At 39.7% G+C, this 18483-nt stretch overlaps 1 protein-coding gene across 10 annotated transcripts in view; it reads right to left on the minus strand.

Annotated features, from left to right (window-relative positions):
* Window positions 1-15261: 15261 nt before the first annotated feature.
* Window positions 15262-18483, minus strand: part of EYA1 (EYA transcriptional coactivator and phosphatase 1) — an 89533-nt gene continuing 86311 nt past the window's right edge. For all 10 annotated transcript variants that reach the window (XM_065669390.1, XM_065669394.1, XM_065669393.1 and 7 more), the window contains one exon: window positions 15262-17479. In XM_065669390.1, coding sequence (XP_065525462.1) covers window positions 17399-17479 — 81 coding nt within the window. In that variant the 3' untranslated portion in view covers window positions 15262-17398. The remainder of the gene's footprint in view (window positions 17480-18483) is intronic.

An 18483-nucleotide genomic window follows, 5' to 3' on the forward strand; every position in this document is an offset into this window, starting at 1 on the left:
CACCAACTAACTGCTCTCAAGGCATTGCCCTAAGCTAACTTCTTTTCTGGTGTCCCTCCAAAAATCCTCAGTTTGTAAAAATTAGCCTATTTACAAAGAAAAAACAAGAAAAGCAATCTGACAGCTGTGCAGTTGGCATCTCTTTTCTTTCCGTGTTCTACTTTAAGCAACATATTGCCCTTCCAAGAGGCAAAAATCCTCTCTGAATGAGAGCTAAACCAAATGAGTACCGTTGTTTTACAGCTCCATGTCATTACTGACCTGCTGCAGTAAACTGTCTATTCAAATGATTTGGGAGCCTTAGTTTGTGCTCAGAAGAATGATGGACTAATTTATACTGTAATCATAATCTCTATAGAAACACTTCTCATGTCTTAAGGGAAGTATCTGAATCTCTAAGCAACTTTATTGCTTATATTAAAATTATTCTCTTGGACAATTATATACCTGTTGATTTGGGCATTCAGCTGAAACCTAGCTATTAAAACACACCCTGAGGTGATCTTTGTAAAACTTTTAATTATTGAGTTAAATAAAACATCATTTGTCTTTTAATGAAATAAGTTGCTGCATTCAGCCTTTCCTTTGGGTTTACCAGGTGTGTTCAAATAGACACTTAGAGAAAGTTCTGTTAATATCATTGTTACATTTATAGTGCCAGATAAATGCCTGTTGTATTCTAGAGAGAGACAGATAGTTGTCTATGTATGCCTGCACTATTTAGCAACATACATGAAAATCACAGAATAAAAGGGCTCTAGGAGAATGAAATAGAAGAAGGTCAGAGTTTAGCTCCCATACAGAAAAGCTGATAGTCTCTATTGCAACTAGCACTGCATGGCTACAGAAAAAGTCAGGCGCTTTAACAAGAATGTTAATTAATGTGTTCAGCAAGGGTGACCTAGCCAAATCTTATTCTCTGGCCAATTTCATGAAGGTGCCAGACCTGAAATACTCCCAAAGTACAGAAAAGCAATGCCCAGGACTAGACTACTCCTTTGCCAGGATACAACTGCTGTTCATATGGCACAGAGCCCAGGCACACTGAGAATCCCATTATGGCTTTGTTGTGCATGAAGTCCAAGGGAAAAGAGTGTCCAAGATGGTCTGCGAATCACATTATGGAACTTCATGAGATTTGCCTGAAGGCCTTAGATGCTCCCATCCCTGTTGGGGCACATGCTGTCTGTGTACATTCATGGCCCTGATCTGGATACAGCCCTTGCTTTGCAAAGCAGGAGTGGTCCTTGACAGGATAAAGTGCTTCACTGATATAAAGCATCTTCTCTGTCTTTAACTAGCAGCATAGTGACAGGGTAACATTTTTGCTATCAGGGTGCTGCTGTTTCGTAACCACTTAAAACAATGGTTACCCTGCAAGGGAAGCAGTATACACTTAGGCAATACATATGCTACTGCTGGACTCTACCCAAAGCACATTTTGGGTGAAATCAGAGTCATCCCATTGGCCTCCCTAGGATTTGGATGATGCCAGTTTGGCTCCCTGACCACCAGGCACAATTTGTACTGTTCATGCAGATTATATTGTTACCCTTTTCAACTTGATTAGCTATGCCAAAAAACTGGAGACTTGAAGGTTATTCTCTTTAAGAAGAGAAATTTATGAGAGAGTCTTGTGTACAGTTCTCTCTGGCTACAAGCCCTGTGTTCTTGAACTCAGGTAATATTAAGCAATGGGAGACAAATTTGGTTTAAGAAGCAAAATTTTTAGGGCAGCTTCTCCACAAAAGCTCTTTTTCCTCTTGATGACTCTACTGGATCAGGCCATTCTTCAGCTTCCTTTCTGTTTTTGAGCTTCCTGCCTATGCGCAGCCCTTTCTACAAGGAGCACACACACACAAGTCCATGTGTGTGTCCAGCGACATCCCACTTAATGCTGGGCCAAAGTCTTTCTGTCCAAACTGTTTACATTTTTGAGCAGGACTTTACATCTCTTTGACTGAAGGCACAGGCTTGTGTTGTGGTTTAGGAGGCTGCTATCATTTCAGCTACATACTTCCACAGAGGCACTTAATAGTTTTTGCAGCCTTTTTAAATGAAGGGTGGCAGCTTAGTCCACTTCCTTCAGTGAATTCATGCTCAGCCTGTTTCAGACTGCCTGTTTCGCTGTACCCATTCCTTAGGTTGCATGATTCCCTCTATGCATAGCTCTTTCATTTCGTATCGGATTTTCTGCACATTTTGTGTATTTTATGCACTATGAAAATCAATAAAACAGATTGAACAATGAAATGTTAATGAATAACAACTGAGAGACTGCAGCTGTTTCATTTTAAGATGCTTTTAATCTCCATTACCATAGCCAACAGCATGCTCTTGAGCAACAATAGTTACCAAGACAGACATACTGTCCTCATCACTAACGATAAATTGCTGAAAAACCTATTCAGCTGCAATGTTGCCATGAGCCTTGAGAGTCTGTCCAGTGAAGCTCCTCCACCAAAATCAAGGAGTCTCCGTGCAGGATTGCTTTCAAATATGCAGATCCATGCAATCATTCCATGAAGTGACTGAACCAGCACAGCCCAGGTTGTTTCCATGTCTGCTTATCTGACTAGGAACACAGGGGAAAGTTAAAGCAAGCTAGAAAGTCACTGCACATAAATTACAGCATGCTAATCCCTTCCACAGATGCTCTCATTTAGGTGTAAAATGGTTTAAGGGTATTGAAGTTCCATGCCACCCTTGGCAGGATTTATTTACATTTCCTGTAGGAGGCTGTGGTTTGAAGTTACAAAATGGTCAACAGTGATACCAGCTTTATAGAAGTTTCCCCAGCTAAAAGGAAAAATACAGAACATGGTAAAAAACATTTTTTTGTATCTTATTTTGCACCCAGATGAGTAAACCAATCTTATTCACAATGAAATCACACAAGTAACAGGCTAGAAAGTCTCATTTTTTTTCAGATAAAGTTTGTTCTGGATATGATGAGGCTTTATATCCATGTTTTACTTTAAGCAGTTAAGGCTAGTTCCATTGTAATCAATCTTCTTGAATTTTGCCCTACTTACTAGCATAGCTGTTGCAAAAATAATTGCAAATGAATGTCCTAATTAGCTAAATGCATACATGCATAGTTAAGGCAGAAACAAAAGATGTCCGTTCACCAGTTTTCCTCATCAACCCTTTCTCGAAATCACTTTAAGTACTTGTGCAGTTGCAGTGAAGCTTAATGCAGAATCAAGGAATAATGTGAAGGTGGCACAGTCTCCCTGGTTAGTGAGGTATAGTTCAGGAAGTATAAAGCTCACCTTACTGAGATTGGTGTGTTTGGTCAGTAGGTACCTTAGACTTTTAACACCTCAGAAAACACCAGGGATGGCAAGTCTCTGTAACCGGTGTTCTAGCTCAGAGATCTGTATCGAGGTAAGAAAGTTAGGGACAGGAAGACAAAAGTTGGAACCAGAGTGTGAGTGTGTACAAAGTGGAACGAAAGTGTGTGAGAGGCCACTCTGGAGTGGTAGCACTTTAAAACCCTCTGTGAGCTCCATGAAACGGGCCAGGGTTTGGTACATCTCAGGAATTAAACCTGGAGGTGATCCTTTGACATAGGGATGCACTGGAGCTTCTTCCTGTAGTAGGGAAGACCTTATTAACTTTATAACAACACAGCAGGAACTACTGAGGTCATACTGCCTGACCAAAGAAGATAGAATGACCTTTATTTTGTATTTTGCTGTGGTTGGACAAGCTGGATAAATACTGGGAGATCTGCTGTTAAGGTATATATTCAGGAGTATTAATCTCCATTGTTAACGAATGAGTTGACATAATTCCAGTACATTTGAAAATGCTTGAAACTATTTAAAAGTTTCCTTTCACTAAACCTATTATCTGTCAAGGATTATTTCAGCATTAGTCAGTAACATTCTTTGAATAATAGACCAGTGTCCAGCTCCCTGGCAAAACTCACTTTGATCTGTATTATCATTTAGACTCCACCTGAAAACATCATTAATTTAAATAAGCAATAGAGACTGAAATAAAATTCCATTCATGCTCAACTCTCCAATGTGGTTTTGAAAAACCTTTCTTCTTTAGCCAGTCTTATGTTACATGCTGGATGGTCTTTGCTTTGACCACCTCATAAAAAAAGGCTCATAAATATTTTTCATGTGTTATTTAAACTAGCGGTACTCCCTGAGGTACCATGCTTTTATTTTTAAAAATCCTTTGTGTATTCCTAAAGCATTTCTAAACCAGTAGCAGAGGTAAATGTGTATTTTAACCCAGGAAAGCCATGTTCTGTCAATATCAGGCCACAAATTTTCTTACTTCATGCTGATAAAAATAAAACATTTCTAGCAACTTGCACCTGATTTATGTGCTTTCCTTCTAAAAATCATCAATTTCTGAGTATAAATTAAAATAGCTGACATGATTTAGCTTGACTAGATGCTTTTCAAAACCAAAAATGCATTCCTAGTACCCTACCACAGGTGCAAGCAACAGACCAAGAGCTTCCCCCCTTGCTGCTGCTTGGGAATGCTCTGAAAGAAGGAGGGATGCACCAAAGTAGCACCTGGGGTGGGCAAGAGGAAAGTGGGACTAGTACAGGTATGATGGGCAGTGACTGCAGGCACCTAGAGCAGGTGAGTAGATGGGAACACAAATTTTCACCTGGTATAGGAGGCATTTTGTTTTCCCCAGCTGACAAGTGTAGATACCAGTAGAATTAAGTTCTACAGCAAGCAGAAGAACTTGGACTCCTGAAGTATAAGAAGCAAAATAGTGTAGGAATAGCATAGGAATATTACATTTAACAAAATCAAATTAAAAGTGTGATTTAAACTGAAATTGTTAGAAATTACATAGGCAGAATAGGCGTTAGACAATTGGATAAACATAGATATTCCAGAAAACTTAGAGTGGTTCTTCCATGTTCCAGTTCTGCTTCCCATTTATCCCTCAGCAGGGAAAGAAATCCCCAATAAAACTCTTTTTTTTTTTTGGCTCACAGCCTGATCATATTCTTCTTGGCAATTTATAACAGGTGAGCTTTTTTGTATGGTCATGAATCAGGGCAGAAATGACATCATCCTGAGTGAGACAGGTATTGTCATCCCAGCCTCCTTGAGAGACCCAGGCTGTGGTGCGCACACAAATACTCTGACGATAAAACCAAGAGAGAGAAGGATTTCTAAACTGAATCTTTTCCTTTTAAACTAAATCTTTTCTAAACTAAATCTTAGACACTGCTGCTCTGGCATCATATCCTTCAACACATGGAGGTCAGATGGTGGAAGGGGTAACATCTTCCCTTTTGTTCATGGAGTTTGTAATCTCTGCTGGCACCTGACCGGTCCTTAAAGGTTTACATTTATTTAATGGATAAATCCCTATTAAGCAATTTTGCATCATTCAGAAGAACCTCCAAAGCACTAGCTCTTGCTGATATACATCACTAAGACTCACAGCTTTGGAAGTAGCTGACTTGCTAGATACTATATTTTAGAACAAATATTATGGAAAACTGTTTATGTATTATTTCTAACAGTTGTTTAATCAAATGCTCGTATTGTCAAGGCTTCCTTCCCATTTAACCTCATGGTTTGTAAAATAGCAAATACGGGGTGGGGGGAGAAATCAGCTCCACCACTCCTTGCCCAGCAATCCTAATACTGGGTAGCCAATCAGGCATGAAAAATATGAGGAAGAAAAAGACATTTATGAGGAGTTAAGGATTATATTTAGTAAGGGAGAGAGAAAAGTGGCATCAGGACTGGTCTAATGGTACTGGAATTGAAGCAGCTATTTCTCTATAACTGTTTTTTAATTTGTCCCTCACACTCAGGTCATTTACTTCAGACAAAAGCAAACCTTTCACAACACCCTTACATTTAGCTGGCACAGTAACTCTAGGATTCAATTCCAGTTCAAATTTCATGAAATGTGGAAAGCCACTGGGCTGTAGTTATCTGGCACACACACCTTGACTAGCCAACGTGGGAGCCACAGCCAGGGGCAGAGGTGGAATTATGAGCTTTGCTTGTAGGAGGATTTTTCCTGTGAATATCTTACCAAATTCAACAAGAGATGAAGTTCCTCTCTGCAGAGCCACTAGCCTTGAATTTAGAGGGGTGGGCGAGCAGGAAATCTCATGTCCATGTTGTATTTTTCCTGTGTGGTCACCAAGGATGACCGTTTTCTCTACCTATTACTGCACCCTAAACACAACATGGCAAAACAGAGCCAGGCCACAGTAGCACACACTCAAGTAACTAAAACATTCAGCAGGAGGAGGAAGAGGAGGTGGACTGTCTCATAAACTTTAAGACATCTGATTGATCCACTGGGATCTGTGGGTAGTAAAGAAAATAAAAAAATTGAAATAGAAAAACCACTACCATTAAAATGGAAATGTACATACAATAAAATACTGACATCACTGAAAACATTTCACCTTTTTGTATGTCAGAGAAGGACACAACACTTCACAATCGTGCCAGTGTTCCAGCAACTATTTTGAGTATGGTATTTAATTTACTAAGAGGCAAGGGATGTTAGATAGAGTTAGTAAGTCACTTACTTAGTATGACATGGGGAATCAGAAGATATAACCCAGCCATCCTGGCTACTGGAGCTGCATCAGTCCTCATTCTCCTTCCACTAAACTACTGTTGGCTCAGGAAAGATATCAACCTGGAAAATGTAGTTCCATTATGTGCACTGGTTGGAAGACAACAGTTGACAAGGATAGGGGCTTTTTGCTGCTGGCTATATTCATGCTTTGCTTTCCTATGGGACCTAAGGCAGTGTCTGGAGGATGCACATGCTGTAGAACTCTGCACAGTGCTCAGTATCATAGCTGTAGCTCTGAAGGGGCTCAGCTGTCCCTACAAATGCAACAAAGGCACAAGTGAAGATCCCTGATCAAGAGAGGGTCATATGTGGCCCAGCTGCTCCCACTGTGGAACACTTCCTGCTGCTCTTCTTCCCACTCTGGAAAGAGGTGGGTTAAGCCCCAGCCAAACTATTAAAAGATATTTCAGCTAACATGAACTCTAAAATTAACCACAGGTGCTGGCACGGCATGCAGCATGCTCTCTAAGCCAAATAATTTCTCCTAGCCTGGCTTATCATTTCTCCCAAAGTGCTGCCTGTCTTTTAGTTTCTGGGAGAGAAATAATTACTGTTTTTCCATTGGTTGTGTTATTCAACCAAAACAATTTACTTATTTTTCAGTTTTTAATCCTATCCTATTCCAACCTTTTATTTTTAAAGATCCAGAATGGTTGTTATCTATCCAGCCTCCTCAACAACTCTTAAATGAAGGAATAGTACAGTATTTGCAGGAATAGCAGAGTATTTGCAGACTGATGCAGTCAGCATCTGGTAAGCTGAAATGCTGTGGAAAAGTTGCAGAGACCACAAGCTAGGTTTGTGGGCAGAGGCTTTTATCATTATCCTATTTGGGTTTTTTGGGTCTTTGGTCTTTTCAGAAGCTGTGCCAATTAGTGCTACTAAAACATGGTTCTTTCGGATTTACTGTCTGCTACAGAGTGAGGATTTTGGGAGTTCTGGCACAACAGAACATCAGTGCTGATGGATAAATAAAATGACACAGTTGCATGGGCTCAACTTTTGGCTGAGTAATTTATCATAGCAGTGCCTTTTGGTTTATATTTGTTTGCCTTCCTCTTTGCAGCAAAGAAAACTATAAACCACTGTAGGTTTACAAGAATATATAAGGATGACAGACTTGGTTATAGTCTGACCACTACGGCTCCATAGTTTATTTTTTCATGGGCTATATCACAGCATGCTTAATCTATGTTTTGGAAAACCAGTGGTCAATTTTATTTATGCACTTAATGCAATTGTTTCCTCCTGGCATTTTTTAGACGGGCTTACATTTTGCCCACTGTTATTAAGGACTGTTATGATGAGTTTGAAACAAAGCCTTTCTTCTAGCTATAGACATAAATACCTGGTATTTTGTGTATTTTAAACAGGCCTCCTTTGGAAAACCCTCAACTTAAAGATGAAACAGAAAATTCTCTTTCAAGTGAAGATATGAGTGAGACATGAGGACCTGACATGTGACTCAGTGACTTGTCTTGAATATAATAAACAGGAATCCAACCTGTACAGAAGAGCCAATATTCCATGACAAGTCACAGCTCTCCCGTTTCACAACTCACATTCTTGCAGCATTGCTATACTAACTGGGAACACAGTAAATTACTACTATGTAATACTAAAAGACCAAGACCAAAGCAGCTAAAAAATGTATACTGTCGATACATGAAATAGGGTTGTATATGGAATAGCTTGAACCTAGCCATGGCAGACCAGTCCCTGCATATGCAATACCGAGGCTGTTAATGTGTAAGATGGGCATGGACCCATAAGCTGCTGCCTCTGCTTCCTGATTCGTGGTGTCACACAAATGATGGAAGAAAAAGGTGGTTGGTGGCTAAAATACTGGTTTCTGTGTAAATGCAGATTCACAGCAGTCTTTCTGAAGATGCGTGGGAAGGACACATGGTGGCCCTGGGTCCACTTGGGAACTCTGTATACCCACACTAACTCTGCAATTGATGTTGGAAGTGAAATCTGAGTGAGTGGGAATGGAAACACATGGATTAGAGATCTAGGGCATACTCATTGCATGCGTTTAAGCATGTTCATGAACCAGTTCAGCCACAGTCATACTGCGTCTTAGTTAGCTTTTCTGACTTACCTTGTAGATTAAAAGCAATGTCATTTGGCTATTGAGGTGAATTTGTAAATCAAAAGGATGAAATCCATATCTCAATCTCTACTGAATTGCGGGAATAATTTGATTTAACTTCAGACTGCAGCTGTCCCTCATTTTTGATTCAAAGTGTGATTGAAGGGGGTCTACTTTCCATTTACAGTTAGACAAGAGTGGATTAAATTATTTTTTTCCATATATGAGAGCCAAAATCTTGCTATATTTTATGCCTTTGAATAAACAGAATCCCCTGAATCTCACCTACAAGTTTAATAAAGTGCAATTAACAGATGATTGATTTGAAAGCAGCATTCGTAACTCATATTTAGATTTATGTTACACAATGAAGCATTTACAATGGTCTATTCTTTTCAATAACAATTAGGTCATAATTTCAAATAAGATTTTTATTTCTACAAAATTACTGTCAATTAGTTTGTCATCTGAATAGTAAAACCATCTGTCCAGAACTATTCCCACCAGGAAACTGAGGGTTTAGAAATCCCATGTACTTCCACACTTTACAATGATGCCACAAATATTCAGCAGAAAGCCACTGTCTAAGAATTAAACCAGCGTCTTGTGGAACAGACTCCTTTTGCCAGCGTGTTTTCAAAATTACTAGAATGGTTTTAGAAACTTGACCAGAGACAACATAAGCTTTCAAAGTCCTGCCAGAGTTCTACACAAGGTTTGAACATCAGTCTATATTTGCTACAGATGAAAGAGTAATTAGAAGCCTGTGGAAAATATTAGTATCTGAACTGTAACTTTTCTGCACATTTCAGGTACGGTATCCTCCATCTTGGAACAGAAGGAAATGTATTATATATGATTATGGAAGCATTAAATAGCTTCTGTCTCAGATGTCAATGTTTAAAACATTGGGGTGTCATAGTATATGGAGGAGGATATTGCACCCGGTAGGAAGAAGTTAAAATGGCAAGAACAGGATCATAGAAGATCAGTTCTTTACAGACAAATGTGGGAGAAAAGATGGTCAATAAAAAAAATAATAATAAACGGGAGCATGAGGTCAGCGTCTTCTCTCATCACCCAGCAGCCCAGCTCAGGATTTGGACTGCTCAGCAGGAAGGAGGAAATAACATCAAACCACATTCACAAGGAAAACAAGGTTCAAGAACCAAATAAAAGTGTTCAGAAAAATCTCTGGCTCGGGGTTGCCATAGCAATCATCAGGTTTGTCTCGTTTCTATTCCTAGTGGAAAAAAGAGCAAATATTAAGCAAAAATACCAATAAGCTTCCAGGATCTGCTACAGTTACAGATCTGCACAGATGCCCATAACTTTTATAGAAACCAATGGGTGACCCAATGTCTGGGATTTGTAATAGTCAGTTTATGTTCAGGTTTTGATGGAAATTTAGTCTTTGACTTCAATGGAAGTAAATTTATAGGCATTATAAATGAATTCCAATTCTGCTTATCTGTAAGAAACAAAATCACAAAAAACAGTTAAAAGCTGAACTACTGAGATGTTATCTAATGTGCAAATATATTAGCTTGTTGCCTATGGTAAGCAAGAACAGCCAATGGTAATAAGAACACCTTATCTCCCAAGAAGATACTAACATTGGCTCTGTTACCTGCTCTGCGTGTGCATCTCCTGGTTTTGGTCTTCTGCAGGGAAATGCCCAAAGACACTCGGCAAAATCCTCTGGTTCACACAGCAACTGGAGCAATAGGGAGAGAAATCAGGTGGCACAAGAGCAAGTGTTTGAGAATGATGGACCAAAAGTTTACAGAAAGGTGGATTTCAGCTGGACTGTAGGAACACAAAAAAGAATTGCTAACAATCACATAAATTTATTTTTTTTCCATGCATTTGCCATTTAAAAGGGATATTGCACTCTTGGTTACTTCTGTTTTCATTTTATATTCCTTGTCTTTTGGAGAACTAACTGTACAGTTTAGGTTTTCTTTTCAACTCCTGTTCAAATACATTCTGTCTTAAAACAAAAATGCTTCAGGAAGGCTGTTACAGAGGTTAAATCTGTGCCTGTTTAATTGAAATTCAAACTCTCGTTTTATAAGAAAACATCAGGAGCAGTCCTAGAGTTGTCTCAGTGTAGTGGAGTGGAGTGCTGTGTAGCAGGGATATTACTGGACTAACCTCCTGTGACCCCAAATTAATGACAAGCACCAAGTGACATGTAAGTCGACCTCTGATATCTGTGACAGATGCTCTACTGAATGTTTAGTGAGTCACATATAAATAATGACTGCATAGATAGATTTAGGAGCTGGAACATAAATTTAATGCAAAATTAATAATCCCTTCTGGAATGACAGCATTTACTGAGGTAAAAGGGAATGTCATGATTTTGTTTCTATTCAGTTGCTCATCTTGGTACTGAGAACTGCATTTGTTTACTCTGGAGAGGCGGTGTGCAGGTTTTGGCTGGGGTAGAGTTCATTTTCTTCATAGTAGCTGGTGTGGGGCTAGGTTTTGGATGTGTGCTGAAAACGGTGTTGATAACACAGGGAGGTGTTCGGTACTGCTGAGCAGTGCTTACAGAGTCAAAGCTTTTTCTGCCCCTCACACCACCCCACTAGCGAGTAGGCTGGGGGTGCACAAGGAGTTGGGAAGGAACACAGCTGGGACAGCTGACCCCAACTGACCACAGGGATATGTATTCCATACCTGCCATGTGGGAAGTGGTGAATGAATTCATTTTCTTTGCCTGCGTGTGGGGCTTTTGCTTTACCTGTATAACCGTCTTTATCTCAACCTCTGAGTTTTCTCACTCTTACCTTTCCAGTTCTCTCCCTCATCCTGACCTAGGGGAAGTGAGGAAGTGGCTGTGTGATGCATAGTTGCAAGCTGGAGATAAACCACGAGAAGAGGGAAAACAGGTATCATTTCTCTCTCCTGCTGAATCTGTTTCAGTCCACTCAGCAGATTTTGCTGAGCTAAGTAAAGTGCACCACTGTAATTCAGCCATGTGAGTGATGCCTCTGGGTCAGGAGCCCAGATTTCAGTGCCAGCTCCCAGGACCTTCTCTATTTTGCATTTAGTAGCTATACAGAGGCAAAATATTCTTGCTCTGCAAACACCATCCTTGTGTGCTTCTCTGACAGCCTGCATGCTCGCTTGCTCCCTCTCTACCATCTTCTGCTCCCACAAGATTTCTCTCACCCTCTGGGAGTATTAACAACAGACAGATTCCCAAGAGTAGAACATATACATCTGGATAAGCTTGAAATCCAACTTGGTTTAAAGTCACCAATATCCTGTGTGAGTGGTCACTAATCATTATGTTTCTGCAGGGGGAGTGAGCAGCAGGAGCCATGCAGGACATGGGGCACCTCCTGCCATGTGTCTTAGCACAGGCAGCCTCTGCTCCTGCACAGGAAAGGGCTCCCAGCTGTCAGCCAAAGGGTGAGAGGTGGTACCCAAGCTCTTGGTGAGGGCAGGATATCAGGCACAGGTCTGGTGCTGGCAGCTGCCTTCAGCAGCTACTCTCAGGCTCCCAGCTCTCTTCATTGAGAGCACACATGAGCAGCTGAATCTCTGGATAGTGGCCAGCCAGTGGGACACAGCTTTGCTGAGCCCAAGTCTTTTGCTGGATGGAGCCCCTAGCAACATACCTGGGTCATTCTGTGGCAGAGCCAAGAAGTGAAATTTGCTTTCCTAAACATAAAGCCAATTCCCTCTATGCCAGACAACTCATCATTCTTCCTTACTCCTTGCTTTAGATTATTTTACACCAGATCTTTATCCCATATTTTTCAAACAAAATACTATTTTTCTTTCTCTTTCTAACCACTCTCTATCTCCTCTGCATTATCTTTCCTGTCTCTGCACTCCCAGCTACTCAGTTTAATGCAATCTTTAAATCTCACCTCACTTCCATGTCAATTCTGGCATGTGTTGGCAATGAAGAAAATGAAGCAGACTGGGCCTTCCTTTGCAAATGGTTCAATTCCCACTCTGGAAAATAATGCTGCATCTATATATGAGACTGGAAATAGCACAATATCAAAGGCCAGCCGTTCAGGGAGCAGTAGACAGCAGTCCATGCAAAATATTTCAAGGAGTGGGTGAGAAACAAAGCCACAAACACCTCTTCCCAGCAAAACACCCACCAGTGGTGGTGAAGCAATGGAAAGGGCAGATCGCTAATAACATACATACTTGTGCCTTGGGCTGACTTCTGCAAGGTGTTAGCTGGCAGTATCATGTGGCTTCCATGGGAGCTGGCAGAGCTGTATTTTCCTTTGGATAAATCCAAATCTTTTGTTTTCCTTCTGCTGTTATTCTAACACCATTAGTAGGAACTACTTGCCACTTAAAATCCAGAAATGGCAATGTAAAATATTAGTAAAATATGAAAAATATAGTTTTCCCTAATCTACCAGAATGTGAAAGTTTATTTGCACTGACACAGAAAGAAATGCTGACAAACAGTTATAGAGATGGATGATTTGAGTAGTCAAATGTAAGAATTTTATTTATCCCTGCTCTGTTGGAGAATGAGAGTAAGGGGCATTTTCTATTGCAAACATTTGCTTTAAAGTTAGTCAGGCAACAGGCTCAGTAACACACCATTTAAAATCTGGTGTCATAATCAAGCTTAGCAACATATATATATGCGTGTGTGTATAGATATGTATTACAGGGAGGTTCACACAGCAGGCTGCGGAGGGACTCCAGAACACGTACCCCACAGATTTCCATTTTCTACTGTGGTGTTCCTGGCACACATAGAGGCTGTACCCCAACTGTGCAGAGGTAACAGGGGCAGTGCAAGATTTTCAGGGGGGGTCAGAAAAGGGATTGCGACCAGCCCCTTATTGATTTATACCATCCTCATCCGAGGCCCACACTGTTACAGCACACTGTTGTCCTCCTTGTTATGGCCATGCTGGCCATCCACACTATGAAGATGGTGGGATGGAGTAGCCAAGAGACTGTGAGGGTCTCTCACCAGTCCCTTGCCCCATCACATGCCTGGGCAGAGCACTAGGCAGCTGCTTGGGAGGTCGTCTGGGAGTGTTGGCTGATCTGCTCAGTGATGACCCTGAATAATAATGAAGACATGAATAATAATTATTAATTTCACTTTTTTGTCACTACCTCAAAGTTACACAGGTCTAATGATTTTGATGCATTATATTCTTAGAACTAAAGCTGTTACAGCTGAACATTGTTATAAGTGAGCATCTAAGAAATGGAGACTTCAAGGAGTACTGATACGTTCCAAAAAGCAGATCCCAAGCTTATGAGGTACATACATCATAACATGATGCCCTTCACTCTGCAGGGATCTCTGCTTTCTTACAAGATTTCAATATAAGTAGGGTCTTCATATGAAGTTCCTTAAAAAATAACTAGCTTTCTGAGCTTTGAGTGGCTTCAGAAGGGATTTAAGTGGCTGCTTCACTGGACTCATTCCCCGCATCATTGGTGCTGTACTAAAAACATATAGACATAATTTTTACTCTGAGCATCCAACTTCAATGGTGGTATCACATACATAGAAGCAGTTTCTTGGTTGGTCTTGTTTTGCATCCATTTGTTAGGTGGTCAGCTTTAAAAGAAAGGTATGGAAATACAAACAAAAAGCTCAATTTCATCTTCACAGTATAAGCAAAAGTTTGTAAAGCTGTAATTGTGATTTGCCACTGTAAACTCAATGCTGTCATAGATTACAGCAGAATAATATATTGCATCTGGCTTCTTTTACCTCAAAAACGTCCACAGTACTGTACATATAATCATTTTAAGATGCAAAAGTTTAAAATAAATGAGGGACTGGAGGCAACTTTTTTTAAAACAGGTATGTGATTCACGTATCAAAGTAGCTGATTCACAGTGCAGCATATTTAGGCTACATGCCTAATATAAGCATAAGATAATGTTTAGCTGCAGGCCTGCCAGTGTTCTGGAAGCAAATGTTTGGAGCTAAGAGAAACTTGCACTTTCTTGTTCTTGCTTTGAGACTGCTCTGAGATCAGAAGCAATGATAAAAGAGGATGTCTCTAAATCATGGTCAACATCCACCAGCCTAAATACCAAAACTTCCAAAATTATTTCAATAGAAGAATGAGCGTTTCTTTACGGGCAGCGCAGGAACACATCTTAGCACTGCAGTCAGTGCATCAGTTCCCAGAGATGTTCAAGCCTGCTGCTCCTCAGAGGATGAGAGAATTCATGTAGCCCAGAGAATAATGGTCTCATCCATTCAGAACACGGATTGCTTTGGGTGACATTCAGAAGCACCTAACTTTCAGCCATTTACTTCTGAGTCATTTAGGCACCCAATTTGTAGGACGCTATGCACCAAGTCCCTATTCTGCACTGATGTCACCAAGCGAAACAACTGCTGCCCATCGAACTGGGCCTTCTGTAAACTAGATAGATACAAACTAGATATACTTTTTATCCTATTGAATGTCTCAGCTGAGCACAAGCAGGTGAACAACTGCCTTGGAACAGCACAGAGATGAGAGCTGTCTCCTCGTTCCTGACCTAGAGAGCAGAAATACCACAGACTTGCATACAAGACAAGATTTAATACGTTCACAAATCAATTTTATTAATTTAAAACAAAGTTACTGAAGAAGAATTCTGTACACAACTGTGGACACAACACACTTTTGTACAATAAGGCCCAGATAAACTGTTTTATTTTTCAGTCCGCAAATGACTAAAAATTGAAAAGAGATAAAAAAAAAGACAACCACCCCCCAACACTGTCTACTTCGTTTGAGGAAACAAAGGCTAATCTTACTCTCAGTTCTAAAAACTACCCACAATGTGATTTATGCACGTATGTGAGTACTGCAGGAACTCCAGCACTCATACAGGGTAAAGTAAAGCACATGTGCAACTCTTGGTAGGGCAGAAACCTCTCTGTTGGTAATAAAGCAATCCACAAACATTGAATTCTAGCAGCAATATGATTCCTCCAATAGAGTGAGGTGTTGCTTTGTAGCTTTGCAGGTAGCTGTTTCAAGGCTGGTGTTCTTAGCGAAAGAAAACAAGAAGAAAAGCTGGAGAATGATCCAACAAAGCTGAGGCTTCTTTATAAGGAAGAGATTTAAATCAGGCAAAGGGAATTTGCAGAATTCAAACCAAAAAGTCAGACTAACAGTTTATCCGACTGAGTAGCTCATGGCCTTGAAGACTAGAAAAGTCACAAGTCACAGACAGACAGAGTCTAGGTTTGTCCTGTAAATAGGTATAGACAAAAGCAAATTTTAACTCCTTGGAGATAAGTATTTCAGTATTTCCATTGCCGGCAATGGATGTTATATCTTAGGAAAATCTGACTCCTGGTGGAAGAGGATTAAAAAACTTAAATTTATGTAAGTATTTCTGTTCAATTTTTTCAAAACATTTTCATTTTTAATTTCTAAAAATAATAATGATGGTAGTTCCCTTCATTTTTGATGAGACAAAAACTAATCAGTACCAAGATTCCAGTTTAAGTCACATTTTAAAATATATCTGTGTTCTTTCTCTTTTTCTTCATGGAATGAATATCTCAATTCACTTTTCAATACTCTAAAAAAGGGTTAATTTGTTAACTTTAAAAGAGGAAACAGAAGACAGCAAAGGACTCCTCTTCAGTTGTGTTTTAGCTGTATTTCCTTTGTGCTGGGGGGGGTGGAGGGTTAAGGTTAGCGAGGAGAAATCAATCTTTTAATAATCAGAGTAGGTGAGAAGAAAAAGGTAGAGAAACAGCTGAAAGAACAAAACCCAATTCCTATTGACACTTGACATCCATGCTTTTGGTCTTGACAAATTTATCTAAAAAAATCCAATATCTACATATTTATATCCAACGCATTGATAAGGCACTGCACAACAGTTTGCGCACACGTGGCCTCATTCTTCACCAACAAGGCATTACTATCTTTCAATAGCATTTACCTTAACAATATGTAAAAGAATCATTCATTATTACAAATTTACACAAAAAATTCTTCCTGTACATGATTGTCTCAGTGATGTACCTATTAGTTTAAATTAGACATATTTTAAACTACTCTGTAATGTGCTAAAATCAAAAGTAGTTGCTGTACCATCAGGCAAAGGCTTATAATAGCCTTCAATCCTATTATACATATCCTCAGTTATATGATGTCAAAATATAGTCTGTTCATAAATAAGTAAAGATGTACAGAGTACCCTGGGTATGAGAAACCATAAAGTAAACCTTCTTTACAAGAAAATTACTCCACTGGTATTTCTGAAAAATTTCAGTCTTCATTGTGCAATCAAGTTTGCTGTGTTGAAGAATCGGTGTGTGTCACATTGAAGAGTCTAAATAGAAGGCATTTGCAGGTCTTTTTTTTTTTTTTTTTCTTCACAGGTATGAACCTTTTATTTCCTTTCTTTTTTTCTTTTTTTCTTTTTTCCTTTCCTTCTCTATTTCTTTTTGGTAGCAAATACGGTAAAGATGAGTTGTTCAAACACTCGCATGGCTTATTTTCGTTGGACTTGCAGTACCAGAGTCAACAGCTGTTCTGAAGAAAAAGACATGCTCCTCCATTTACTGAAAGGGCAAGGGTTAAGACCAATTGCAGCTGTACGTCAACATGTTGAAATCACAAAGTTCTGCAGTCCAGTGCTGACACAAGACACAGGCATCTCATCCATGGGCAGAAGGAGGCTCTGAGGTTTGAAAGTGCTGCTGAGCTGCTACAAGTACTCCAGTTCCAAGGCATGGTGAAGGGCCATAAGGTCAGAGTGGCTCGAGATCCTCCAAAATGGCATAGCATGCTGTGAACAGCACAGACAACATGTAAAAATAACCCCAAGCATTCCGGTATTTAGACCCACCCATTGTCTTTCGCAAGTATAAGGGAATGCTGCAAGGAGAGAAAAAGAGCTCTTAAAACCCTCAAGACCTTCACATTTATCTCTGGTTACTCTGACCCACCCCCTCAGCATAAATTCTCAGTAACAGCAAATCTATTTACCAACAATGGCAAACGTGAAGAGATCATAAGGAAGTGAGGGGGTTCTCATCTCTTTATAGGAAAAACAGATTTTAGCATATTGCAGAACAAAATACTGTTTCTAGAAAAAAAGAAGAAAAATAACCTATACATGAGGCATGTTGGTAGTTTGAGGAAGGGAACAAAACCTGATTAAAAAAATAGAGGAAGTGAAAGTATTATTTACTATCAAAATGTGTTTGTTCCTTGTGGAACTATCCCTGTCAGGTGAGTTAAGAACATAGCCATGGTGATTCTGAATAGCTCATGTGTTGCTCACATCACTTTGCAAGGAATTTTACCCGAGTGGTTTGTATAACATCGCTCATTGTTAGCACTGATCTTAAAATATATTTTCCATATGGGACAATTTTAAAATAAATGCATTTTTTTTCCCCTAATAGCTGTAATAAAATATGTCTGGAGTACAAAGATGTTCGTAAAGAACCTGAATAAACCAAAAACACAAATACTGGGAAAGAGCACAAATCACCCCATCCATGAAGGGTAAAAATCTGATTAAGAACCATTTTTATATTCTAAATCAGGGATTATAGTGTCAGCAAGAACTTTTGCATAAATAATAATAAAAAAGATAACCATCAACTTCCATCAGGAAAATATTCTATAAATCCCATGGGAAAACAGTTTCAATTCAACAATGTTCTGAAGGCTAACGCAATCATGTTAATCTTTTCATTGGGTCATCTTGTGTCCTGGCATCTTCAGGAGGCAAACCACAAGCAGTATTACCACAGTAGCTTCTGAGTTCCCCAAACATTTTAC

The sequence above is a fragment of the Lathamus discolor genome, chromosome 2 (assembly GCF_037157495.1).
Source record: "Lathamus discolor isolate bLatDis1 chromosome 2, bLatDis1.hap1, whole genome shotgun sequence".
NCBI lineage: Eukaryota > Metazoa > Chordata > Aves > Psittaciformes > Psittacidae > Lathamus > Lathamus discolor.